This window comes from Meles meles, chromosome 6 (genome assembly GCF_922984935.1).
Source record: "Meles meles chromosome 6, mMelMel3.1 paternal haplotype, whole genome shotgun sequence".
In the NCBI taxonomy this organism is placed as follows: domain Eukaryota; kingdom Metazoa; phylum Chordata; class Mammalia; order Carnivora; family Mustelidae; genus Meles; species Meles meles.
In genome coordinates, this window is record NC_060071.1 from 141,870,582 (window position 1) to 141,896,961 (window position 26,380).

The following is a 26,380-nucleotide window of genomic DNA, read 5'->3' on the forward strand; positions in this document are numbered from 1 at the left end:
ATCTTTAACTTAATTACACCTACAAAGACCCTCTTACCAAAAATGGCACATTTGGAGGTTCCTGAGTTTAGGATGAGGACCTAACTTTTGGGGAACACAGTTTCTGCTCCAGGAAAGAGAACAAAGAGGTCCAATGCTTGTGGAGGCCCCACGCTCCCCTCAAAGGGCACAAACTCAATGTTTTAGATGTTTCTGTGGCCCACATTCCAAGGGGCCTTCCATCTCTGGCCGGGTCAGTGACCAGGCCAGATACTTCCATCATTCTAGAAGGCAACATGGAGGTGGGAGAGACCAAACAGTAGAGGTAAAGAATGTCAAAGTTGACAGCAAGCCCGCCAGGTCCAAGGTCAAGTCCTCATGCCTCCAGGGACTTTGCCTGACACCTGATTGCAGGACCCATCACACCGAGTGTCCACACTCATCAAATCAGGTGACCCTCAAACAACCCTGCCAGGCCTAATGACTCTCCCTAACAGATGGGGTAACTGAGGCCCGGAGGCGGAGTGTGGTGGCCAAATTTCACCAAGCCTGCAAGTGGTCGAAGCCTAACTTTTGATGGCGAATCCTGCTTTCTCTGCCCCATTCCTCCGCCCCTGCTGCCCCTCACTCCATCAGCCTGTCCTCACTCACAGCCTCGAGGGCCACGCCCCCCCCCCATCGTGATGCGGTAACACTCGCCCCAGCGAGAAGCTGTGCGCAACAATCACTCAGACTGCAAAGGCCTTGCCAGCACTCATTGACCTCATTGCCAAAACCGACCTGGGTCTGATCCTGGGGATGAGGCTGCTTAAGAATAAATCCACGCCCGGGAATGAACTGACCTCCTCCTAGTTTGCTCTTTGCCAGATTTTTTTTAAATTTTTTTATTTATTTCTTATTCTTTTATAAACATATAATGTATTTTTATCCCCAGGGGTATAGGTCTGTGAATCGCCAGGTTTACCCACTTCACAGCACTCACCATAGCACATATCCTCCCCAATGTCCATAACCCCCCTCCCCCTCTCCCAACCCCCCATCCCCCAGCAACCCCCAGTTTGTTTTGTGAGATTAAGAGTCACTTATGGTTTGTCTCCCTCCCAATCCCATCTTGTTTCATTTATTCTTCTCCTATCCCCCAACCCCCCATGTTGCATCTCCACGTCCTCATATCAGGGAGATCATATGATAGTTGTCTTTCTCCGATTGACTTATTTCACTAAGCATGATACCCTCTAGTTCCATCCACATCATCGCAAATGGCAAGATTTCATTTCTTTTGATGGCTGCATAGTATTCCATTGTGTATATATACCACCTCTTCTTTATCCATTCATCTGTGGATGGACATCTAGGTTCTTTCCATAGTTTGGCTCTTGTAGACATTGCTGCTATAAACATTCGGGGGCACGTGCCCCTTCGGATCACTACGTTTGTATCTTTAGGGTAAATACCCAGTAGTGCCATTGCTGGGTCATAGCGTAGTTCTACTTTCAACATTTTGAGGAACCTCCATGCTGTCTTCCAGAGTGGCTGCACCAGCTTGCATTCCCACCAACAGTGTAGGAGGGTTCCCCTTTCTCTGCATCCTCGCCAGCATCTGTCATTTCCTGACTTGTTAATTTTAGCCATTCTGACTGGCGTGAGGTGGTATCTCATTGTGGTTTTGATCTGTATTTCCCTGATGCCGAGTGACATGGAGCACTTTTTCACGTGGCTGTTGGCCATCAGGAGGTCTTCTTTTTTGCCAGAGGTTTTGAATGAAGGTGATCCCTCTTGCTACGGAAGGGGTGAGATTCTTTGCCAGTGCCATGGACGTTGGCACAGAGGAGGGGGAGGGTGGCAGTGACAGGTGTTTGGGGCAAATCTGCTCCCTGAAGCCTTAGAGCCTCAGGGTCCCTGGCAAGCGCAGAGCCTGATTTATTTGGGGAGGGGACCAGCACGGTAGTATGGGTCTATATGAAGTCCCAGCCCGTCCTTTACAAACTCTTAGAACGCACAAGCGAGTAGGCCAAAGTCTCTGAGGCCTACGAGAGGCTGGAATGGTTCGAGAAGGCTGCTTGGAGGAAGGGGCCTCGGGAGGATTTGGTTACCAGGAGGGGCATGAGTTTGAGGCTCACTTCACGCGGAAACAAACACACTGCCAGAAAGAACAGTTATGCTCCCGCGAGCAGACAGAGCCAGATAGAGATGGAAAGTTCCGGACTGGAGACTTCTGCTCTTCCACTCTTCGGGGCACGACTGTGTGATCTTAGGAAAGCAGCTTGATGGCCTATCCAGGTCCCGCTCTGCAGAATGGGAAGACAGACACCGCCCTGCCCGCATCCCATGCTTGCCATAGACACAGAATTAAGAGCCGTGAAGGCCGTTCCGTGAGATGCTGCCCGTGTGCCTGGGATAGTTCCCGTGGGTAGGATCACTGCTTGCGGCTGGAGGGGGGACTTGGAGCACAGGGGAGGCAGAAGAGAGGAGGCAGCTTTGACGTGTCAGCTGCCCAAAAATTACAGCATCTGGAAAAATCACTTTGATGAACTCAACTACCGCCACAAATCACTGTATTTTAAAGTCCCTTCCAAAACAAAACAAAAAAACCCCTTCGCTGCAGAAGGCTCCGAGTGAGATGTTTTTTTCTCCCCTGATAGAAGATGGCATGGATGCCCAGCAGATGCTGACAGGACACGGCCCCCAGGGGGCCACGAAGGTCCATGGCTGGCAATGGCCGTGACGCGTCCACCTGTCCGTGTGACCATGGCCGCCTCTCTAGCTATTGTCTGACATCTGGGAGGGCAGGGACCCCTATTCTGCAGGTTAGTTTTTATAAAACAGTGATCTGAGTCCCGCACAGTCCGACTCGCACCAGGTTCGCACCCGGCTCGCACCCTCATTGCCCTCCAGCCTCTACCCTGCCAAAGCCTCCCAGGCTCGCCTCCACCCCTGCCCTCCCATCTCCCTGCATTCGCTCAAGCTGCTTCCTCTTCCGGAAGGCTCTCTCCCTCTTCCCCACCCCCACCTCCCCTCCCCACTGCCCTGGGCCCATCACCATGTACCCAAACATGTGGCTCCAAGGATCCACTCTCAGAAGCTTCTAGGACCCCACTGCTGCTCAACCACGGCACCAGTCATTTAGTGCTGGAGCAGCCCAAACCTCATGCCTACATCTAGCGGCCCTGCTCAAGCGGGATCCAGTGCTTCACAGGGCCTTCCCGGCCCCCAGCAGGGGCGTGGCAAATGTAGGAGGAATGGAGGGAGCGTCAGCCTCTATTCTCATTAGATCGTCTCCTTTCTGCCATCTTACTTGCCTGTCCTGATGCTCCGGCTCTGTCCAATCAAATAGGTATGTCCTTGCTCCAGCCCTTATTAGCCACAGTTTCCATTTTTGGCTTAAACTCTGAACTTTAGACCAGGGGTTGGCAAAGTCACCCTGTGGAAGACCAAACAGCAGGTATTTCCCAGTTTTGCAGGCCCTGTAGCTTCTGCTGCAACTACTCAGCTCCGCCTCTACAGGGGAAAGCAACGGTAGGCAAGACACAAATGAACCAGGCATGACTGTGTTCCAATAAAACTTTATTGACAAAACAGGCAGGCGGCCAGGATTAGCCCTAGCTAGGGCTGTCGTTAGCCAGCCCGGGTTCTGCAGGATTACTGGTGATAACCTTTAATCCCCTTACCACACAGACCTCAGACCAGGCTGTGAAATAGCACAACTCTGCCCCAGCCCCAACCCCCAGCCCCCTCTTCTCTTGGTTTTCAGCGTGGAATTTGGCACGGTCCGAAATGGCAGCCTGTCTCTTTGGTGAGTGACTATCTTCTCCAATAGAACACAAACTCTAGGAGGGCACAGGCTCTCTCCCCAGCGCCTGGAACAGTACCGAGCAGACACGGGGCACCCTTTTTGTATCTGTGGGCTGAAAGGAGGCTGTCATTACTGTTTCATTGAAGATCTTGAAGAAGTGTATTGTTTGAGTACGCGCTCCCGAGGATTGTTATCCTGTGTTGATATATATCCCGTGATTAACCACTGGCATTTGCAAAGCCCCAGGTAATTTTCGTGTGTTGCAGGAAATAATGCTGTTTTGGGTATGAGGCAGCTGACACATAAAGCAGACACCGGTTGTTGGTGACCGGGCTGAGATTTGAACCCAGACCTCCTGGTTGGTCCTTAATTCAGGAAGCTCAGCAGGACAAAGAGAAGTGGACTTGGAGTCTTAAGATCCAACCTTACTCAAACGGGTTATGTCATCTCACTTTCTGCTAGTGGTGACGACACAACACTAGCTTCCTGGGGACCTGGACAGGATGGATTCAACAGATGACAGAGGGGTTAGGCCAGACACAGGGCAGAAACTGTGGAAGTAGCCATTATGTAACCAGATGACGGGTCCCCCGCTCTGCCCTGCCTCCTAAGGCTTAGAAGGCATTAGATAAGGACATAGCCAGGAAAATGATTATGAAACTTGTCAATTCCCAAGTTAACCTAAGATTCATTTTTTTTTTCTTTACAACACCCTCTGGGAGTTGCCAAAAAGTATCTCTTCTTTAAATAAGAACTATACATGTACATCTTCTATAAAGACAAAAACAAACCATAAAAGACCTACAATTTTTTGAGAGTTTTAATGAAAGTCCAGAAAAGGGTTAGGTTTTCAGTCACTCACATTCCTAGCGGAGACCAGTTAGCACAGAGGCCCACACTGAACAAAACCAGGAGGGTTCCACCACACTGAGGACAAAGGAGCAGGGGTCTCCATTTTCACCCACGCGCCCGGGGAGTCTGAGAGCAAAAGCAGACATGGAATAGAAAAATAGAAGGGAACCCCAGCAGAGGAAGCGCGTCCTGCACCCACTGAAGGCAGGTTGGGGGGGCACCCTCTTTGAAGATTCCGAGCGTGGCTGGGGTGATGTTTGGGACAGCGGGGGACATCCACCAGCACACCCAACTTTCCATCCCTGCCCACTTTAGTAGAAAGTGATTCACTGGGTTTCAGATTTAAATATTTATTCCTCAAATACAAAACAATGTCGAGCACGCGCATCCCCTCATGTCCCAGCCATCTGGCCCCAGAGCCAGAACATCTTCAGATGAAACCACCAGCTGGGATTCCGACTTCACAGAGTTCTGAGTCTCCCTCGCAGAGGGGGACTTTCCAAGCGCTTTGGGCCTCCCTGTTTCTCAGAGAAGGGGCAGTTCTCCTTTTCTGGTGCCATGGTTAGCACTTTGAGGATTTTCAAAGGAGGATTAGGCATACTCCATCTGGAAAGGCAGCGTCTCTAGGCCTTTGCCGGGCGGTGTCACTAATTTGCTTGGGACACGATTAAAGTGGACACAGTCACGGTGAGGCCGGCCAATGTGAGTCAGACCACGGTGGGGCCCCGAGGCTGGCCTGCACGCCGGTAGCCGCTACCTAGCTGGCCCCGCCAGGAAGTCAAGTCTCCAGATAGCCCCATGGCCACGTGCAGGGCAGCCAACCTGGGGACACCGCACCTGTGATACGCCACTTTCTCACGGCAGGCTGCTGGACATTATGGGTTTGCTTTCCTCCGAAAATTTCTTACTTTTAAGTATTCTGTCTCCGCCCCATCCTCCCCCCTCCCCAACACACACACACACACACACACATTTTTTTAAACAAGTTACCATGTGTTCTGAGCATTGGGACCACAGCAAATAGTCCGAAGGAAAGAATGTTCCCGCCAGGGAAAGGAGCTCAGCCTCCCTCCATCTGACAAAGAGAATCTGTCTCCTTAACCTGCTGGCAGTTTTCTGTGGTCAGGAGCCTCCCGGATAACGCACAGGCCGGGAGCATTCTCAGGGCTCCGCGTTCTAGGACCCGCAGATCGGGAAGGAAAGGATACGGACACTTCTGAATTCTGTCCATCACAGCTAAAATTATCTCACTAATGACAGCTTCCATAAATCAGCTCAGGTTCAGGGAGAGAGGCTGCAAACACTCGGCAAAACACAGCTCACCCGACTGAACCCAGTCCTTCGCTTTGGTCAGTGGACTCTAGAGGACCTCGGAATTAGGAAAACAGAAGGTAGGAGTGGAACAAATCCCAGGGAGCAGAGGAGGGTTTGGGAGAGAGGGATTCTTAAGATCGCTCTTCACGGAGGCTTCCCAGGGATGGACACTTGAGAACAAATGAGGGATGCTAGAATCCAAAAATTATAGACCCACTTAAAAATACCGCAACATGCTGTAATTCATCCTGTTGTCCCACGGGTCATTTGGACTGCGAAAGACAATTGTTTTTCCCCACTCTGCCCCCCCCCCCCCCCCCCCCCCCGTTTAAAACCAAGCCAGAGGTCCTCCGCATGGTCACACGGCTCTAGAGATGGGCCTCAGGGACACATCATGTCTCCCCAGCGAGGAGCCCCTGCAACCAGAAGACCCAGCTGGCTCCATCTCTTCTAGAACTTTCAAGGAGCTCTGTCCCGGCTGCCGTCTTCCATTTTCATTTTACTTCTGAAAAACTCCAAGGTCATTTCATAAAACTTGGAAATGGAATCCAAACCCATGCCAAAGTCTCTCCTTCGCCCTGTATCTCCTTGTCCTAAACCTCTTAGGGAGAATGCAACCCATCGCAACTTACCAGATGCTTTCCTGGCTTAAACCCATGGTGGTCATGTTTAATGTCATTACAGTCTGTGTCCTGCGGTCACACATGAAGTCCTATACCAGCGACAGTTAAAAACCAAGGAGTATTCCTCAGTTCCTAATTCCAGTCTACTTAGGGAGGGCATTATTCCGCCAACCTGAAGGTGTTCTTCAAAGAACACAATAATAAATGTGTCAAGACACTCTGCTGGATTCTCGACTGTTCCTCTAATCCTCAACCGCAGCCCACTGCGCAGGTGAGGAGGAACCTATCCTGGGTGACAGGATACGCACATGGCCTCATCCAGATGGACACCTGTACCAGTCACCCAGCCATCCCCTTGCCCTCCCTGGGCTGGAATTCCATCTCCCTTGAGAGAGAGGTTTCCTTCTGCAGTTTGCCATGAATAAGGGAAAGTCAACTTGGGGAACCTGACTGGGGATGTCTGGCTGGGAGTCTGGAGGCCTGAACGATTTTACTTGAGTCACTTAAAACCCCGTATAAGTCACAAAGATCACCCCGCCCCACCTCCCAGCCTCCAGCTGCCCGCCCCCCAACACATACACACAGAAATGAAAGAGAAATCTACCAGCTTCAATCTCACACGTACCCATTGAAATCACATCCTTCACACGAGGCTTAAGAGCTCACAGTTCTCAAGTCAGTAAAAGACAATTTGATTCAAGAACTGTCACTGAAATATATACCCCAGGGGTGCAGTTTGTAAAACAATTGTTTCCAGGCCCTCTTGCCCCACCTGGCATGCACACAGCTCCTGGCAACCTTGAGAACGCACCCGCTACGCAGCATACCCAGAACCACGAGCAGCCGGTCTCTTGCCCCCACTCTCTCCACTCTCTGTCCTTGTCAGCTGCCCGCCGCCAGGGCCCTTCGTGACCCAGGCGACCTGTGGAACCATTACCTCATACCTTGCTATCACCCCAAGAAGTGTGTGGGAGTCTGCTCAGATCTGGGGTTTTCGGGACCTGCCCCGCCATTCACTATGTGTTCCAGGCAAGGAATGGCATCTATCTGAGCCTCTACTTCCCATCTGCAAAATGGGCTGCAATTCTCTTCTCCAGAGGGCCAGAGACACATGTGGGAGGGCTCCACCGTGCAAAGTGCGACTCCTAAGAGTGGCTGTGATTGTCATCATTCTTCTTTGCCAGATCTTTCTGGCACTTTAGGGCAGATTAATCCTATGTCCTCGAGAGGCAAGTGCACTCATTCCTACGACCATCTGCTGTTGGGGAACTTTTACACACAGCTGCCTCCCCACCAGATCATTCTCTGTTCAGTGAGGCAGCCTGATTTATGGAGATTTTAAAAGCCTTGTCCCTTGAAGATGACAGTTCTCGTTTTGGTCCCTTGTGTTCACCCCGTGCCTCGGTCTGGTCTCAACTGTCCAATGGGGAGACCGCCTTCATTTGGGGATTTGGGTGGGGGTGTTGTATAGGCTACCGGCCATTTAGGAAGTCACTTGCTTTATGCCTTGCCTTTCCATGTGCATACACACCGCTTTCCAACACCGTGAGCTAAAGTCTCCAAGACAACAAGGCCCAAAGACAGCTCTTAAAGGCCAGGTGCCTTCCACTCCCTCTCTGATTCCAATGGCCAGGCTAAGACGCAGCTGACCAGGGAATACAAAAGGTGGGTGAACTATATATAATTAAGACCATCCCAACATTTCCCTTTTTGCTCCAAATGTTTATTGTATTTCCAGTGAGTTCGGGTCGGCTGAAGCACTGTGGGAAGGACAGGGAAGGACCTTCATCTTGCCACCTTGCCGTCTGATCTGCCCAGGGTGAGCAGGGAGGAGCTCCCTGGCTCTTCCCCTTCCCCCTCTCGCATACCCCATTTGTCCTGGCTTTTCACCAGGTGCTCCTTGGGGGGAAGAAATGTCTGAGAACCTACTCCTCTTGCAATCCCTCTCTTCCTGTCACCTGACATGGACACCTCTCCAGATCAGACAAATGCAGATCGTGAGAAAAAACGGTAGGGAGTCAAAGGGCAAGTCATAGACCAAGACACACGAGTTTATCACAGAGTTCTGGAACATCCGATGTCTCAGGGTAGAATGATGCTGCCCACTTAGGTCCTATGTTAGAATGTTCTAGACTGGAGAAAGGGTAGAAGTGAGAGCTCTTCCTGCCTCTACCCCCGACCCCCCCCCGGGGGGGGGGGGGGGGCAGAATTACCCTCTTGCCAAAAGAACAGAGAACAGCACCTAGAAACAGCCATGGAGGATGCGTGCAGAGCAAGGCTTCTTTACCATGACGTCTGAGTCTATGGAAGAGATGTCAGCCATCGCCAAGATTCGCTAGAAAATTAATGTAACAGCCTCTGAGTGTTTCTCATCAGGACGGGTATCAGTGGAAAGATTCCTGATTACGCTTTAAGACCTACCTGGGCAAAAATGCCCAAATACGATTATCTTCTGAAAGTGAATGTTGTTAAAGGGCTTAGCTTTTCAGAGCCTCGATTTTCTTATCTTTAAAATGGTGAAACTCCCCACCCTCAAGAGCTTCTTTCAGGGCAAAACAAGAAGGGACATAAAGCCCAAAATGCAGAGTCTGATAAAATATAACTAGTAGTATTTTTAAAAAGCAGGTAGCCATGCTGAAGGATTCCCAAGCCAGCTGTTAACTCTAGAGGAGTTCAGTGCCTTTCCTGTCCACACCAGCCCCTGAAAGCAAACATCGTGGCTGTGTCCGTTTTACAGTCCCAGAAGTTGCGCAAACCCAAGGGTTTCAGTCATTTGCTCAAGGTCACACATAAGCCAAGGCGACCTTGACCCTCTAAGTACCTGATCTCCAAACAGTGGTCTCCTGCTTCCATCTAGGGAATCCTCCTTATTAAACAGGTGACTGACTGGGAGTCCCTCCTTATTTCCTTCGTGTCCCCTTCACCCACTCAAGGAGTCAGTTTTCCTTTTAAACATGGAAAGGCCGTGGGGGTGGTGGAATACACCAGGAAGCTTCTCTGCCTCTCCAGTCCTTCACAAGCTGCCGACCAGCCCGCCCACCAGCTGCGCTCTGGGGGTGCTCCTCCTCGGAACCCATCTAGTGCACAGCAGAGATGGTCAGGGGAGAAAGCCAAAGACATCAGCACTCCCGCCGCCAAGTGCCTTGGTGGCCTGGCCACCCCACACTCTAGTACCAGATTGGCCAACAGAACTCAGGACGAAGACCTGGCCACCCCAGGTGCCCGGGCCAAAGGACAATGGGCCCAGTGCCTGCCAAGGTTCCCAGTGGGCCCCAGACCACTGCTTAGAGCTGCCAGAGAAGCCAGCAGCCAGCAGGGTTGTAGGTCGGTCACGCTGCCCCACGAAAAGGGCATTGGCAGAGCAGCCAGAAGACACAGAAAAGATGTGGGGCGAGAGGCATGCCCATCCACCTAACTCCCCTAAGAGTCCCAGCCTTAGAAGTGGGGATTTCGTGGGAACAGGGTAGGCTGAGCAACTCTTGGAGTGGCTCCCAGGATGGCCCAGCTCCACACAGATCCTCCTTTCCCGCTATGGCTTCCCAACAGCGGCAAGGGGAACAGGAACCCCATGCTGTCCCCTCTCTCGTGGGCAATGCTACCCACCCGCCCCTGCAGCCTGCAAATCCCCTCTCCACCTCTTCCAGATTTAGAGACCAAGTGGATGGACACCCGTCCTGGAACGAATTCACGCCCAGGAGTTTCCTTTTCCTTTTTTCTGCCACAGGTCAGAGCTGACCCATTTTTCTTTGAAAGCTACAGGACTGAATCGATTTCTTTTTTTGGGCCTCAGAAGGGGGTGGGGAGGTGGGTACGAAATACAGAATGTGCCCCGTCTACATCGCCATCACTTTATTGTACTGTCACCATTAACTTAACTATAAATACTACGGCGGGGAGTGAGGCGCTGGTGGTCTAGGACTTCGGGGCTGCGAGCCCCGGCGCGACCCCCGACCCCAGCCGCCGGCCCTCCCAATTCTGTACACTATTTACAGCTCCTCATTCCTCTTTCTCGACCCCCTCCCGCAAGGCAGCGCGTGTGCAAGAAAGTAGCATCGTCTGTCTGTGCAAGTCCTTCGAGTTAGGCAAGAGCCACAGCCGGCCCGCAGCCGTCAGCTGTCCGAGTCCAAATCGCTTTTACCTTCCTCTTCCCTCTTCTCCGGCGACGCCTTAGACGACGTCTTGTTCCACTTCTCGGCGTTTTCCGACTCCTCCGACGAGGACCGCTTCTGCCGCCTCCATTTGGCACGGCGGTTTTTAAACCAAACCTGTTGCGCAACGAAGGACAAACAACAATCAGGATCAAAGGCGCGCTCCCCGCACCGCCCCCCCCCCCCGCGGCCCAGGCACCCCTCGGGGCCCTAGGCAGCCGCGAGTGACGCCGATAGGCTCGGAACCCGGGGATGCCGCTCGCACGCCCACAAAAAGACGGGAGACTCGCTCCCGCTTCCGCATTTCCGTGCAACTTCCTGGGCCTAAAGCGCCCTCCAGCAGCCTCCGGGCCGCCGCGGGATGTCGGTCAAGTTCAGGGAGACCGGAGCCGAGCCCGGCTGCAGAGCCGAGCTAAGCCGGCGGGGGCCCAAACTCGCCGGGCCGGGCGGCGCGCCCACCTCCACTTTCTCCTCGCGGAGGTGCACCTTCCGGGCCAGCTGCTCGCGGGTGCCCACGTCTGGGTACTTGGTCTCCTGGAAGAGGTTCTCCAGCGCTTCCAGCTGCTCGTCGGTGAAGATGGTGCGGTGGCGCCGCTTCCGCCGACAGTGCAGCTGGTTGAGAAGTTGCAGCTCGGTGCGCGACAGCGTGCCCACGTTCATGTAGGGCAGCATCTGGTGCGGGACCGGGGACACCAGCACCGAGCCGGGGCCCTCGTAGCCTGCGACAGAGGAGGGCGCACGGTCGGCCTTGCCACGGCGCACACCGCCAGCCGGCCTGCCCCGCGACCCACTCCCTCTAAAAAATCCTCTGCAACGGGGTGCTGGGAATTGGGGACGCGCGGAAATCGACAACGCAGGGAAATGGGGGAACCGTGCTAGAGCGTCCACCCCCTCGCTCCCAAAAGCAGTTAGGGAATCCCAAAAAGCCTCGTCTCCCCCACGCAGCCAGTTAAGTTAGTTTCCTGTAACTCTCGCAAGTTTGCAGCAAGTGTACAAACCCCCGTGCCCGATCGGCCAAAAAAGGAGAGAGAAAATCGTTAGTGCAAAAATAGTAGTACAGACATATGAAGAGCCAGCGCCACCGCCCACCCATGCCCCAGGGACCGAGGACCGCGGCAAGGCTGCCGGCGGGAGCGCGACCCTACCTGGGGGCGTCGGGACGCAGGAGCACTGCTGGGCACCCAGCGGCGGTACGGCTCCGCAGCAGGCCGGGCCCACGGGCGCCGCCTGCACGTGCAGCTGCCCGTAGAAGTAGTTGTTGTAGCCGAGTCGGGAGCCGCCGACCGCGGCCGGGAGGCCTGCGCCGCCGGGGGCCACGGGGCGCGGATAGAAGGCGCCATAGTCCGAGGAGGCGCCGCCGCCGGCGCCGTAGAGCGAGTCCCCGTGCAGGGCCGGGAAGACGACCGGAGCCGCGGCGCTGGGCGCCACGGGCAGCACCGAGTCCTTGCAGCGCGGCCGGGCGGCCAGGATGTTGTCGATGCTGAACATGCTGGCGGGCATCCCCGAGCCCCGCGCCGGGACAGGGGGGCGGCGGGGAGGCGCCGGGGAAAAAGCCTCAAAGCCGGCGGGCGGGGGGCGGGGGTCCACGCTCCTCCAGCGGCGGACCAAAACGAAAGAGAGCGCGGGTGAGCGCGCAGCCCCGCGCCCCTCCCCGCCCCCTGCGTCCTCTCTCCCTCCTCCCGCCCTCCCCTCGCTGCAGCGTTCGCCGAACTGAACCCGCGGGTAGGACGGAGTTTAGACCAGCTGAACCTCTTGTTGGTTTTATACTGAGTCGACGTCATCCTGGATTTAGTTCCTGGTAATATGCAGATGACAAACAGAACCAGATTTGGCCCTTTCTGTTCCTTGCGGGGCGGGGGGGCTATAAGGAAGGGGGAGGGGGAGAGGTGCCAAGGGGAGGGGGTTGCGGGGCCAGAAAGGGGATTGTGGATTGCAAATTAATGAAATTAACCTAATCTTTCCCATTCAGCGGCCCCGCCGCGGGCAGGCCGAGTTGGGCGGGCTTCCTAATTGCTCGGGTTAATCTCATTAATTCCATTGTGCGGCGCAGTTAACAACTCCCGCCGCCCGACCTCTCCGCCCCCACCCCTTTTTCTCAGATTGGGTCCTATTATTGGGTGCGATTTCCTCTGCAAGAAACTCCAATTCATTGTGGCCAGTTTTACTTTGGGGCTACTTTTTGCCCCATTTCGGAACGTGGTTTGTTTCAGAAAATGCACGAGGGCTGCGTGCTTTTCAAGATTAAAAAGTTTGCTCTTCCTCCGGACCCGCAAGCCCTCACCGCCAAATTTCTCCTCTATTTTTTTTTTTTTTTTAATCTCGAGATTCTCACCCGAGTGGAACTGGTTAATCCCACCCGCAACCCTTTTGTTTTTGCAAAGGCCAAAATTTGTAAAAGCGAAATCGACGAAAGAGGTGCGTTGTGGTTCTTAAAATATGTGTATCTATTTTTTCCGCAGGCACTTTGGGTCTGAAAATTACTTTAGGAATCCGAAGGCCCCTACCCAGCAGAGACCGAATTCAGCCGCTCATTAAACTTCGCCACCAAGAGTAGCACGCCCCAGCGATGCTTCCAGCTGCTCCCTGCGTGGGTGTCGGTAGGTTTTCTGTTTTTTCTTTTGCTTTTAAAAAATTATTCTTGGAAATGGGGTGTCTTCTCCCGCATACTATTTTTATTTTCAATCCAAAATCTGAAAATGGGGCTTTAGGGATTCCCCACCCCCTTCCCCAACCGTGAGTGGCATTTTCCCCATCCGTCTCGCCGGCTCCCTGACTGGGACAGGCCCCCTAGCTGTCTTTCTACCCGACAGGCCCGGGCTGCGCTCTCCAGCCCCAGCGGCCTGGCCGAAGGCGGGCTCTGCTCGCGGCACACGGCCGCGGCACTGGCCGTCCGCCGGAGCTGCTGGAGACGCACCCAGACCACGACCGTGCGCAGGCGACAGAACGCCCTTCAAGAAGGTAGGCGACGGTGCGCGCGGAACGAAAGTAGCCCCCGAGGTCATTGTGGGCCGGGCGCAAACCCCAGTATTGCAGAGATGGCCTTTCTCGGCCCTTCGCGCAGGAACCCCCAGCCATTCTAGGCATAGGGGTAGGGACGAGCCTCGGCGAAACGGCCGGAGGGCCGGGTTGGGGGGCAGCTCCGGCTTGCCGAAGGAGGGCCGCCTTTAACTCACGCCCATTTCTCCCTGTTGCTCTCTGGCTAATTAACAGGGATCCCCGCAGGGTTGTGTGATGTTGCTACGGCAAGGCCACGTCTGTGGGCTGCCTCCTCCCGGACCGTAGGGCAAAGGGGAAAGGGCACTTGTCAATTGCTGTTCCCGGGTCAGGGGAGCGGTGGCGCGGAGGGTAGGTCCGGCCCGGGCGCAGAACTCCCGCGATGCGCGAGTGCGGCCGGGAGAAGCCAGGCGGCGGCGCTTCTCCTAGGCCTCCCCTCGTGGACCTCTGCACCCTCAGGCCCACTCGCTTCTTGCTTCTTTGAATGCTGAGCAGACTAAGATGATGTTGTAGAGAGAGATTAGGGCCAGACCGAGATGGGTCTTAGTTTGGGTGGCAATAGATTTTTTTTTTTTTTTAATTAAGGATAGAAACCACTCCCAGGGGATGGAGTGTGACCCTCCCCTTCAGAGAGGTCAGGTCTAGGGAAGGAAGTACCTCGCTTTCCCTTTGCTACTAACTAGGAATAGAGGCTCCCACCCCCTGCCCCCCTCCCCCCCCCCCCGCCCCGAGACTTAAAAATCACCAGTTCCCCGGGCACACATTCCTGGACAACCTTTCCCGGGTTTGATTCTGCAGGGCAATTGATGGAAGACGACTAGAGGCTGCCACTCCCGTAGTGAGTCTTGGCCACGTTTGTGTTCGGGGCCGGGTGCTCTGGGCAGCGGGAGCGTTAGTGGATCTTTTAAGACCTCTCCTGAACCGGGCGGAGGCAGAAGCCCCGCAGAAAACCGAGGCAGATTCCCGGTCCATTTCTGTGAAGTTGCTCAAACTGGCAAGGCGCTGACGCCTCAGCCAGGTTTCTAAAAAGAGCAATTTCTAGTTTTTAAATAAAGCGACCTCACCACACATGGGTCATGCCTCCTTCCACTTGGTACACTGGTCTTTTTAATAATCAGATTTAGCAAACCCCTAGATTTCGCCCCTTGCTTTTCTGCAGTGCGCTCTTGGTACCCTCCCATTCCTGGAAAGAAGAGCACTGTACAAGGAGTCTGAGCGTCAGAGCTCTAGACGCTTGGTTGCCACCTTGCAAATTATCCCTCCTCTAGGTCTCGGGTTTTTTGTATTTTTGTTTTGTTTTGTTTGAGTCGACGGAACCAACGCCAGCAATCACTGGGTCCCTTACAACTGTATTGAGGCTGGGTAATTGTCGCCCCTTCCCCAGGGAGTCTGAGGGTAGACCTGGGGCATTTTTCTAGTTCTTTTCACTGGGGCAAAGGAGCTTGCTATCCCCACCCACTCCGAGGGCAGGGTCTCTATCGGCTGGGTCCAAGATGACGAAAAGGGAGCCTGAAGCTCTGTCCTCTTGCGGAAGGGACTTTCTGGGACCACACAGGGAACCAATCGCCGCTGTACTCTGGAGATTCGGCTATTCTCCTTCTCAGGGAGCTCACCCCCTGCACAGCGGGGGCTCCCCGTCCTGCTAGCCCCTCAATCTGCTGGCTGCACGGTGTCCGCGGGGAAGTGGGAGCCCGGGAAAGGCGGTGCGCCTTACGGTGTCCCGCACTGAGTGTCCTCCATGGCCGAAACCTCCAAGTGTCCGCCAGGCACTAAACAAACAATCATCCGCCTTGCGTCGCCAGGCGCAATTGGAATAACAAATGCAACGCACGCAAATTGCCCGCCTCCTGTTCCTAAGCGATTGTTTGTCCGCCTGCAGGCTCGGCTCAGCGGGGGAGGACCGGGAGCGTCCGGAGGCGGCCAGCAAGCGCCTTGGTCGGACATGCAGTAAACATGCCGCTGATTTTCCTTATTATCACCCAAACACGATTTCACACAAAGCAATCACCATGCCAGAAGTCTATGAAAATGTGTTCGTTGAGGAATCAGTCGCCCCAGTAATAGCCCTCATTTTTAATATATTAAAGAACAGATCAGCGGATTGCGAGTGCGTAAGGTATGCGTGCGGTTGGGTATCTGTTAAGGCGCTTTTTTTCTCCACAATCATCGCTAAATTGACTCGTAGAGCATAGATTAAATTGCCTCTCTGATTTAAAACAGAGTGCCCAAATTTGGAGTGTGCGTCTGGATATTGCCTCGGACCCCGAGAGATTCTCATCTTGGTGGAAACTGTCGCCCACTGTCCTTCTGCACACGCATGCACACACGGCTGTTAAAAAAAAAATTCACATGCGGTCCTAACTTCTTGAGGTTTCGGGAACTTTCTTAATTCTTTCTGCCTCTCACCCGATCGCAGCTCATAATCGGATGCCCTTAAGAAGGATTTTTCGCGGCATGGGCAAAAAGCTGACTTGTCCTTTTCAAAGGAAGGGTGAATTAGCAGGGGTCAGAGGAATGAGGAACAATGAGCAGACCGGGCTGTGGCCGGTGCGCAGCGTGGAGACCCCCATCCAAGCCTTCATAGCGCAAATCGGCTTTTTTATTGTCTGTAGACGGGCTTAAAAAAAAAAAAAAATCCAGTGCCTCGAAATTGTGTTCAAGCCCCAGTTCTCGGCCCTGCGCCTTGAAGGACACCTCCCGTAGCCCCAGGGGGGGTTTCCGAGTGAGGTCGGGTGGGTGGCGGGCAGCCCCAGGTGCAGATCCCACGGCGTGCTAAGGGGCAAGTGTATACAAGGAAGGGCTGGATTTCCCGCACGCGTTCAAGAGCTATGTAGGGACGCTTAACTAGCTGAGTTTTGCTCAAAGTTTTGCAACATTGCAAATAAGCGCTCTGAGCCCCTGAGGACGAAATAATCAAGGTGTTAGGGAAACTCGGCATAACTGGGGGGGGGGGGGGGCGGGAAGGGTGGGAGGAGGAAGAAGAGGGTGTCGAAGAATGACGTCTTCCCAAAGCATCAGAAAAAAATAGCCCCGGGTTTCTAGGGTTGCAGAAACCAGCTCTCAGCCGAGCTGTTTACCAAAGTTGGTTTCAAAGTGACTTGCAGCGTTGCTTTTGCAAATCACAGAATGCAAATGACGATAATTTGTTCTCGGTGGAACTTTTCTCTTGAAATGATTAGCGGAGTCAGTCATTTGAAAATGAGAGCGAATGCACAGACGGTTCCCGAAGCCCCTCGCTAACCGATAGCAGCTTCTAAAGTTTTCATTCATGTAAACCTCATTAATGAAGATCTTTTATTTAAACGTCAAGGGGATTTGAAATTTAGAGTAAATTATGAAGCTTGTATGTCTAGCCAAGTCATGGGTCAAATGCATTTGTGAAAAACTGCTAAAAGAGCATATGGTTTTGAATTTTTCTACAATGACTAGTGTTTAAATAAATTGCTTGTACTGCTTAACTTCATGTGTAATTTTGACAGAAATTGGCCTATAGCCTTTTGATATGTAAACATTTCAGCCTTTTATGCGGTATAAAAAAGACACTTGCTTTTTAAGGATCAGCTCAGGCAGTCACCCTGTAATTCTGAAAGCTGGCACCTACCATTACATTCTTGCTAGATTTCAACTTTCCAGTGGCAGCCTCGGGGAGGGGGGAAAAAAAGGAAAGAAAGAAAGAAAGAATGAGGATATTTCAAAAGCAATGTCCATTTGGGATTAAAAGCTACAAATGAGGTGAGAACGTGCCACTTACTATCTGAAAGAAATGGATAAACCATAGTTATTAAAGAACATTTTCTGTCATTTTTCTTTAAGCCAGCCCGTCTGAGGGGACACTTAAGCAGGCCTAGGACTGACTGCCGTATCATTAAATGCTTATCGCAGAGCAGAGCCAATCCGTCCAGAACACATATAGGTGTTAAAAATCTAGGTATCACTTCAGGACGTTACCAGCGAAATGGCTCCCGCGTCCCAGAACCCATTAAGATGCAAAAATCACTCCGTCTGGGAAGAGAATCACCCTGGGCTCGGAATCACTGGACACAAATGGCAGGTCTGAGTCACGCACGGGGTCTTCCGCAGCGGGAGGCTACAGCTGGGGATTGCAGAGACGGCAGAGGGCACAGTTTGGAGAGCCCTCTGGGCTGCTGGGCGGTTCTGAAACACACAGATAAATCTACATAAACCCATTTGTTGCTAATATCTCTGTCTCCCGTAAACAAGCTTGGGATGTGGATTGGAAGGCAGGTCACCGCTGAGGGAGGGAGACAAAGCAAGGATCCTGGCCCCTGAAATGACCAGGTTACCCCAGTGCTAGACAGGGCCATACCTTGACTTGGTAGGCACCCTGGCCTGGCGGCCAGACCGCCTTCCCCTATGTTCCCCCTGGTCCTACCCTGTTTATCCTACTTGTCAGCCTTGCCCTACACAGACTTTCCCGAGAGACATCTCCCCTCTGTGAAGTTTTGGAGGAACTATGGGGAGATGGGAAACAACAGAGACAGGTTTCTTTGTACGTTGAGCTACGGGAGCAAACAGATCTTTATATAAGAGAGACTGTCTTGGGACCCAGCCGTGATGCAGAAAAAAGGCTGGCCCAGAAAGACAGGAGGAGGTGTTTTATTTACATTTCTTACGCATTCCAACCCATCATACTGTGGTCAGCAAACCGGAAAGGAGAGGACATATTTCAGAGCATAAAGAAAGCACCAGACTTTTTTTTTTTGTTTTTCCTGAGCGTTCTACATTCCTGTCTAACTTCTTCTGTCCATTTTGAAATGAATAAGGGTAATTTTTTTCCCTGTTAGCTGTCGTTTCAGAGTTCTTAGAAAAACAATTGATTTGCTAATAAAATATTTCCGTAGCTTTCAGCAGCTTAACTTTTAGGAACTTACCCCAAAAATGTGTTTGTGATCAAAATTAGCTGGGCGAGGGATGTATTTGGGGTAAAAGAGGAACACTTAATACTTGAAAGCTAATTTGAGAGGTTGAGAGCTTTGGGGTTTTTGTCTTTTGTTTTGTTTTGTTTTGTTTTGGAAGGAGAGAATATTACAAAGTAAAACTGAAAATTAGAGGAAAAGATAGTCGTGCCTGGGTGGTGGTGTTAGTGTCCAGAAAGGTCAGTTTCAGTGGCGATGTGTGTCAGAAGAAACTTCGCCAGCATGTTTCATTTTAGGGAGGACTTGCTAAAATGGGCATCGGGGAGCACGTCCTCTTAAGATCTGGATGTGAAATGTATAGCAGGGAGCATTGTTGGTTCTTTTTAAACAACAGAGTGAGGAAATTAACAAGCCTATTCCCAGGTGTGTCGACCTTCAAAGCAATCACACACCAAGGGAGGCCCGGGCTTGCCCCAGCATCACTGCCAGTGGTGGTTTTGAATAGCTTTCTGATCTCCAGAAAGGGCCCTCACTTGGGCCCATTCATTCCTGTCTGCCTTTTAAAGAAGCAGTCAGACTCCCTTGTCCTTTGGTGATATACAGAAATCAAGGCTTCTGAAGCCCAAGGAGTCAAAGTCACAGGAAGTGGGGGGAAGAAAGCCACCTTCGGAGGTCACAGGTCATGTCGCCTGCTCAGTCCCACCATCCAGAGGGTCTGATGCTGTCCTTCAACCTTAACTTGGCTTTGCCACCGGCAGAAGAGGCTGATAATTCCCATCACGTCTCTGTCCCCTGGGGGGAAAAAGGAGGAGAGTTTTCAGAAAAAACCTCAACTTTCCATTTGTTTGATTTGTGTTGGGGCTTTTATTATCTTTTGATAGTCCGGAGATCAGGAGTTGGGGAATATACTGCCCTACTCTCTTTCTCTCTCTCTCTCTCTCACACACGCGCGTGCACACGCACACCCTCCCCTAGCCCCCTATGCCTTCATTTTGCACACTTGGTCATTTCTGGGCCAGTGAGCCCCAATACCTGCTCCTTGGTCCCCTCCTTTCTGGAGCTTGTGTTTATTTTCTTGTTTTGAGTATCTGCCTGCAGCCAGGGACAAAAAATGAGTGACGCTGGGTCTCAAGGTGGATTTGCTTTCACTTAGCAGTAAAATTCTTTCTGCAGAGCAGAAGGTCTTGGATTTAAAATCACAAGAGTCCATCTCCCCTGTCATTGGGTTGTTTGTAATTTATGGATAATGGGGAAAAGTAGTCTGTTTGTAGAAATGATAGCTTGGGGAATTGAGTGTGTGAGCCAAACGTAGGACAGTTGAACTGAAAAGAACCCCTCTTGTCTACATGATATCTCGCAGGTTTTTTTTAACAGGTCCCTGAAGAACCTCTCATTCCCCTCTCAGAGGTTTATAGATAGAGTCGTCTTCAGCTCTGCCTGATAGGTCTGCACAATATTTGCAAGCAAAATGCTGACGTCAACAAATGCGTTCAGTGCCCAGCTAATGACGATGCTTTCTCTGAAACTCTAGGATTCTGGAATTATTTGGATCTTAAAGGATGTCTAGTTGACTTTAAGATGGGAACAGAGGGGGGCGCCTGGGTGGCTCAGTGGGTTAAGCCTCTCTGCCTTGAGCTCGGGTCATGATCTCGGGGTCCTGGGATTGAGCCCCACATCGGGCTCTCTGCTCGGTGGGGAGCCTGCTCCCCACCCCCTGTCTGCCTCTCTGCCTGCTTGTGATCTCTGTCTGTCAAATAAATAAATAAAATCTTAAAAAAAAAAAAAAGATGGGAACAGGTTTTTGATAATGCTGTCCACCTTCTGATTTAAGCTGTGGCCGTTCTCCCTCCCCCTGTCCCCGAACAAACCCTCAGAAAGTAGCTTTCCAAGTTCAACTAGGTGATCGAGTGAATGTTTCACTTGAAATAATTTTTGCAATAACTTGTGCACTACTCGCGTCCTTGGGGAAGAGAGCAGCGGTGCAGTGGGCCGCTTTCAGAGCTGTGTGCTGGCAAGGAACCGGGGATATAGAATACGTGTGACGAATGCACGCCACTCCATATTTTGGGGAAATTCTTTATTGAATATTTCTCGCTTGGAAAGCCGGAGTCGCTGTGAAATCTCGCTCCTTGGATCTCTGTTGGGGCTGACCTCCTCTCCCAGCCTAGGAACAAATTGCCTTTTTATGGGTTCCTGTTCTAAATGGGAACAAACATCTGCATCCCGGGGCGGAAGGCAGTGGAGACTGGTATTGAGGACCAGCCACGACTATGTCTAATTAGGACAAACCACCCGTTCAGTTGTTCTAGAAAATACAGCTCTGGGCTGCTCGTTCTCTGTACCTTCTCCGGCACTCTTCTCCCCACCTATGTGGCCTGCCCCTCCTGGCTCTGCGTGGCCACACTGAAGGCCTGGAGGTAATTGTTGGGGCCTTCCTGGGCTGCAGAGAGAGGCCTCCTAGATTTGGAGGTGTCGGGACTGGGAGCCCATGGGCAGAACCTGCCTTGATTTTGCTCCACGTGTCCCACCAGGTGACCATGGGCCTTGGCCCAGGGAGTGTGCCAAATCCGTTGTTTAAGGAGAGAATACGTTTTTACCCCTCCCCCCACACCACCTCCTTGCTTCTACATCCCCTCAAATTCCAGGCTAAAACCATTCGCAGGAGAGTGTTAATAAACCCCAGCGGGTGCTCTCCTGAAACAGATAAAAGGGCGGGTGAGGGAGAAGGTCTGTCCATCCGTCCGCCCAGATGCTGGCTGGGGTCATCGTGTGGCTAGCGTGTGCATGGGGAGTGCAGGGGCGTGCAAGGGAACCTTGTGTCTCTTCTAGCCACACCTGTGTGCCCATGGAGGCTGACTGTCACCTTTGAACCAGAGGACTGACATGTCTGGGTGGAGTGTCCTGTTGTCCTCTGGGAGGGTCTTGAGTGAAGAAAGCATGAAGACTACCCCAACTGGCCCGGGTTATTATCTCCACTGGAGCCTTCCTTTTCCCATCTCTGAAATGGGCAAGCAGTTGGGAAATGAGCTGCAAATCCCCTCCCAGCTCAGACAGCTGCTGCTGTTCAACCTGAATCGGAGTCTGGCTGGGTTCGGGGAGGACACATCCCCACTTCCCAGTGGTACAGCCTAGGGGGCCAGAAGGTGTCAGAATCTAGTTCAAGGCTACATGGAGATGTGAGGGCAGAGCTGCCTGGACGAAGCTCGCCCTCCCTGATGCTTTCCTTCTGCACTTGGGTGGTTGAAAACACTGCCTCTTAGAGACCCCCACAGTGACAGTTACAGCTGGTGGGGGCCCCCCACCCTTGGGAGGCCTCTTTGAAATCCATGCTTTTTTTTCTTTTTAAAAGAGATTGTTATTTATTATTTGATAGGCAGAGATCACAAGTAGGCAGAGAGGCAGGCAGAGAGAGAGAGAGGGAGAAGCAGGCTTCCTGCTGAGCAGAGAGCCCGATGCAGGGCTCCATCCCAGGACCCTGAGACCATGACCTGAGCTGAAGGCAGAGGCTTAACCCACTGAGCCACCCAGGTGCCCCTGAAATCCATGCTTACCAATGCCTGCCCCTCCACACCGACAAAACAAGTCAAGGAGAAACTCCCACAGTGAAGCTCTAGGTTCATCTCATGAAAGAATCGTGTTGAACTCTGGCAAAGGTCAACTCTGTCTGGTTCCAAGGGCGGCTTCCCCCTGTGGGTGGTGTGGTGGCTGAAAGTCCAGGCTTCTAGCTCTGACCTTTGCACGCTGTGTGAGCTGGAGCAAACCCCTTCCCGTCTCTGAGTCTCGGTCTTGGACTCTGTAAAGTAGGGACGGTAGGATCCCATGCTCAGGGTAAGCGAGCGTGTGCACCCATCAAGCAGCGGTAGCCATGGTTACAGTGGAAAGTCCTTCCCACATGAAGGAATAGTTACCATTAAGGTTCCCCAGCTCGTGTGTACAGTTTATAGAAGCTGTTCATCAAGGGACAGAGTAACGTAACCAGCTGGAGCCCGGTAGACAGAGGCCTGGGATTTTGCTCGCTGCAAAACAAAAGCTTTGAATCCTATCCTGGGGGAATTCCCAAAGAAAATGGGGCATCACTCAGGAATTGCAATTCTCTACCACGTCCTCGGATTCTAGCTTAAAGAAACTGGGAGCCACAGGGCAGGGACGAATAACTCGGCTTGCCCAAAGAAGAGACGGAGGGTCAGAGCAGTCTAAGGACTTTGCTCCTGGTCTCAGAGGGCAGGTCGAAGCACCGCACCGTGGTCGTTCCTGGCTGGGCTTCCTGGTAGCCTGGGGCTCCTTTCACTAGACCCGTCCTTGTGCAGCCTAGGCCTCTGCTGCTTCAAACAACCAGCATCTCCAGCTCTGCTTTGGAAAAATCAGGGTGGCTTCCAACTGTGGGGAGTCTGAGAGGCTGGGGGGCCGCTTGCTGGGAGGGTGTGGTCCTTGGAAAAGCTGTGCACACACCTCCCGGGGAGGTATCTGCCTCCCGAGGAGGCCGGCGTGGAAGGGGCCGTTTTTAAGTCAGAGTTCACAAGTAACCTGGGGCCCTACCCCTCTTCCTCCTCCTCCCCCCACCACCCTGCCCCATGGGCATGAGATACATTATTCATACACTAACCTACTGGAGATTAAGATTTAAGACCCCCTGAGTAAATCCACGCTAGTGATCCCCTCCATGCGCACTGCACACAGGTCTCTGCAGAAGCCTGTTCATGAAGGATGATGAAATTCGTCAGGGGCAACCTAAATGTTCACGGGTAGCGTCCTCATTAAATAAACTAGTGCGCAGGCGTACTAGTAACCACGCGGCCATTGAGGAGAATAAAGCCATAATATTATATCTAATACGGAACGATCTCCAGGATGTCTTGTGGAATGATAAAGACAAGTTATAGAACTCTTAATATTATGACTCTGCGTGTGTGTGTCTGCGTGCATACAAAACCCAGCAACACTGACTGTGGGCTCATATGAGGGAATATTTGGGAAGCGGTTAGAACAATGCACGGAACATAGTAAGTGCTGTATGGTGTGTGAGAAATAAATCTAAACACAAAAGAGAAAGATCTGGAAGGTCCACCGCTGAGTTAACAGGACCAGTCACCTCTTTGTAGGAAGGCCTGGGATTGGAGTAGATTCTTAAAGAGGACTGGAGCCTTATTGTTAACATTTTGCTTTTGTACAAAGACACGGCGTCCGTGTTTTACTCGTGAAATTAAAACTAAACATGAATCCAAAACCAGTATTTACAGAATGTGAAACTCTTTTCCTCGTCTGCGCAGGCAGTGTTCCAAGGAAACAGCACCAAGGTCAAACAAATAAGGGGATAAGCAACACCCCCCCCTCCTCATTTCCTCAACTAACACCTCATCACAGGCAAACAGCGTCCTTGGAAATGAGTCCCCCTCGCTAATGACTTGCTCCCCTGGGTTCCTGGACCATGGCTGTGGGCGTGAACAGGAGGGGAGTCCTATAGAGACACATTATAGTTTTAAAGTCTTAAGACTGGATTCTAGTCCCCAGACTTGCCCATCGTGTGTAAGTCACTTCTCCTCACTCTGCCACAGGGACCCCAGTCTTTACCATAGGCACCCCTTAATTCCCGAGAAACAAGGGAGGCCAGGGAGCATCATGAAAATTATAATCATCTTTGTCCCTCAGCACTGAACAGTGCCTGGCCCATGGTAGACAACTCAGTGGATATTTGCAAGATGGAGCTGAAAATCGTTTGTAAGGAATTAAAATAATAACAAAGGAATTAATTTTTTATAGCATGAAATTAATATTTTGATCTTTTGAGGTCATGTTCATGTTCACAGTGCACTCCTTGAACAGCTGTTTATTGATTGCTTTCTGTGTGCGGGCCACTGGGCTACGTGCTGGGGAAGAAAGACGAACACAAAAAAGTCCCCGACCTCATGGTAAGTCCCTTAGACTCAAAGAGATTGCCATAGCCAAGGAGAAATAAAGCAGGTGATCTTAGCTGTGGAGGCGCAGTGAACAGGGCAGGAAATTATCGTCACAGCTCAGTGTGTTACAACAGAGCACAAACGTCTGAGTTACACGGAGTCCCAGAGACTCGTAACTCAGGTGGAGATGCCAAGTTTGATTTTGATGGGTCTGTATCCACAGATCCTGCTCAGGCTTTTTGTCATGAACCCGCCTGATCTTCATCTGGCAATCGGAGAATGTAACTGTGATGTCATGATACTTTGGAACAAGCATCATACTCAGACCTGAGCTCAAATCCTGCTTTCACCAACTCCTAGCCCGGTCGCGAGGGGGCCAGAGCAAGCTGGCAGCGTGTCGGAGCCTCAGGACCCATCCGAGGGAGATGACTTGTTAGGACTGCTCTCGGGGTGTTGTTGCACAGATGAGTACGAGTGCACAGAAGGGGCTCAGTAATGGCAGCATTCTGGCCCAGGCGGGAGGGGCAGCAAAATACCTGTCCCCCTACCAACGCTGGTCACTAAATGGTAGCCTGAGGAGGTATTCTGCATTTTTCCAAGACCCTAAACACCTTTCAGACTCAAGGCGGTGTATGGATACTCAATGTGACCCGGAAAATTCACCTGGATCTTCTTCAAGGGGAAAGATAAAGAAGATCTTGATAGTACTTCCTTATCTCTAATATACTTTAAAGACCTTTTAATTTGCATTATTATCCTCATTTGCCCAGGAGGAGATGGGGTCCTGGAAGATTAAGTGATCATACAGATAATAAGAAAGCCGCAGAAATGGGCGCCTGGGTGGCTCAGTGGGTTAAGCCGCTGACTTTGGCTCGGGTCATGATCTCCGGGTCCTGGGATCGAGTCCCGAGTCAGGTTCTCTGCTCAGCGGGGAGCCTGCTTCCCTCTCTCTCTCTCTGCCTGCCTCTCTGCCTACTTGTGATCTCTCTGTGTCAAATAAATAAAATCTTAAAAAGAAAGAAAGCAAGCAGCAGAAGTATTAGACACACCCACATCTCCCTGAAGCCTGTACTCTGCATTCAGCTCCTGGTGAGGCAAAGAGCAGAAGCCAAGAATGGGAGCTTTCAACCGGGGCTTTCTGTGTTAGCTGGCTTGGGAGTTTTTGAACCTCCCTGAGCCTCAGTTTTTGCATCCATAGAATGGGCTAGTGGTCATCCCATCCACATAGGTTATTATGAGGAATAAAGGAGCTAATTAGGAATAGCTTTCACAGGGATGATGGCTCAGAGGGTGATGTTATGTGGAGACCCAGGGACCTAATTCACAGAAGTTGGACTCTTGTCAGAGGAAGACAATTCACCTGGCTCTCACTGTCCTTCCTGTGCACACGAGAGAGTGACAGAGACTGGAAATTGCTCTATAGCTACATTAGGCAAAAGCGCACATCACGTCAGAATGGAGGTGCTCAGTGGGTTTGTCTGCACAGGTGCGCGCGTGACTTTGACGTGGTGCTTAGCAGGTGCTAAGGTCAGGTTATTAAAGAGATATGGTGGGCAGGTGAAATCAGGATTTGAACCCGTCACCTGGTGTCCTGCTTTGCATTGTGTGGAGACTAGTTGAGAAAGGGGTGTGGTAGCCCTACACAGACCGCTCCAGGGGACTGCTGATCCGAGAATCCCTGCCCTACCCTTCCCCCTTGCAGCTGGTGGGACAATGCGGAGTGTTTAGAGGAACTGGGTCTGACTGGAGGTGTGGGATGTGGCCAGATCCCTTCAGCTCTCTTCCTCTCCAGAAATGGGCTGGGACAACTATGGGGTACCCACCTGCGCCTGGAGGGCACAGGGGGCAGACGGATGGACACCGGGCCAGCTGCCCAGGGCTCAAATCAGGCGCTGCCAGGTGGCTT

General features: G+C 52.1%; 1 protein-coding gene across 1 annotated transcript; it reads right to left on the bottom strand.

The window, feature by feature from the left end:
• Positions 1 to 10,670: 10,670 nt before the first annotated feature.
• GSC (goosecoid homeobox) lies at positions 10,671 to 12,209 on the bottom strand. The gene is made up of 3 exons (XM_046010343.1): positions 11,855 to 12,209; positions 11,169 to 11,428; positions 10,671 to 10,826 (listed from the first exon to the last, which is right to left on the bottom strand). The coding sequence occupies exons 1-3, from the start codon at positions 12,207 to 12,209 to the stop codon at positions 10,671 to 10,673; spliced, it is 771 nt and encodes a 256-aa protein (XP_045866299.1).
• Between the last annotated feature and the right edge of the window lie 14,171 nt (positions 12,210 to 26,380).

What these genes read in the sequence shown, in the direction of transcription:
- GSC (XM_046010343.1), bottom strand. Translation starts at nt 12,209, where the DNA reads ATGCCCGCCAGCATGTTCAGCATCGACAACATCCTGGCCGCCCGGCCG. An exon ending in CTGCGTCCCGACGCCCCCAG is followed by an intron (nt 11,429 to 11,854) that starts GTAGGGTCGCGC and finishes CCTCTGTCGCAG; the next exon opens with GCTACGAGGGCCCCGGCTCG. An exon ending in TCCGCGAGGAGAAAGTGGAG is followed by an intron (nt 10,827 to 11,168) that starts GTGGGCGCGCCG and finishes GTTGCGCAACAG; the next exon opens with GTTTGGTTTAAAAACCGCCG.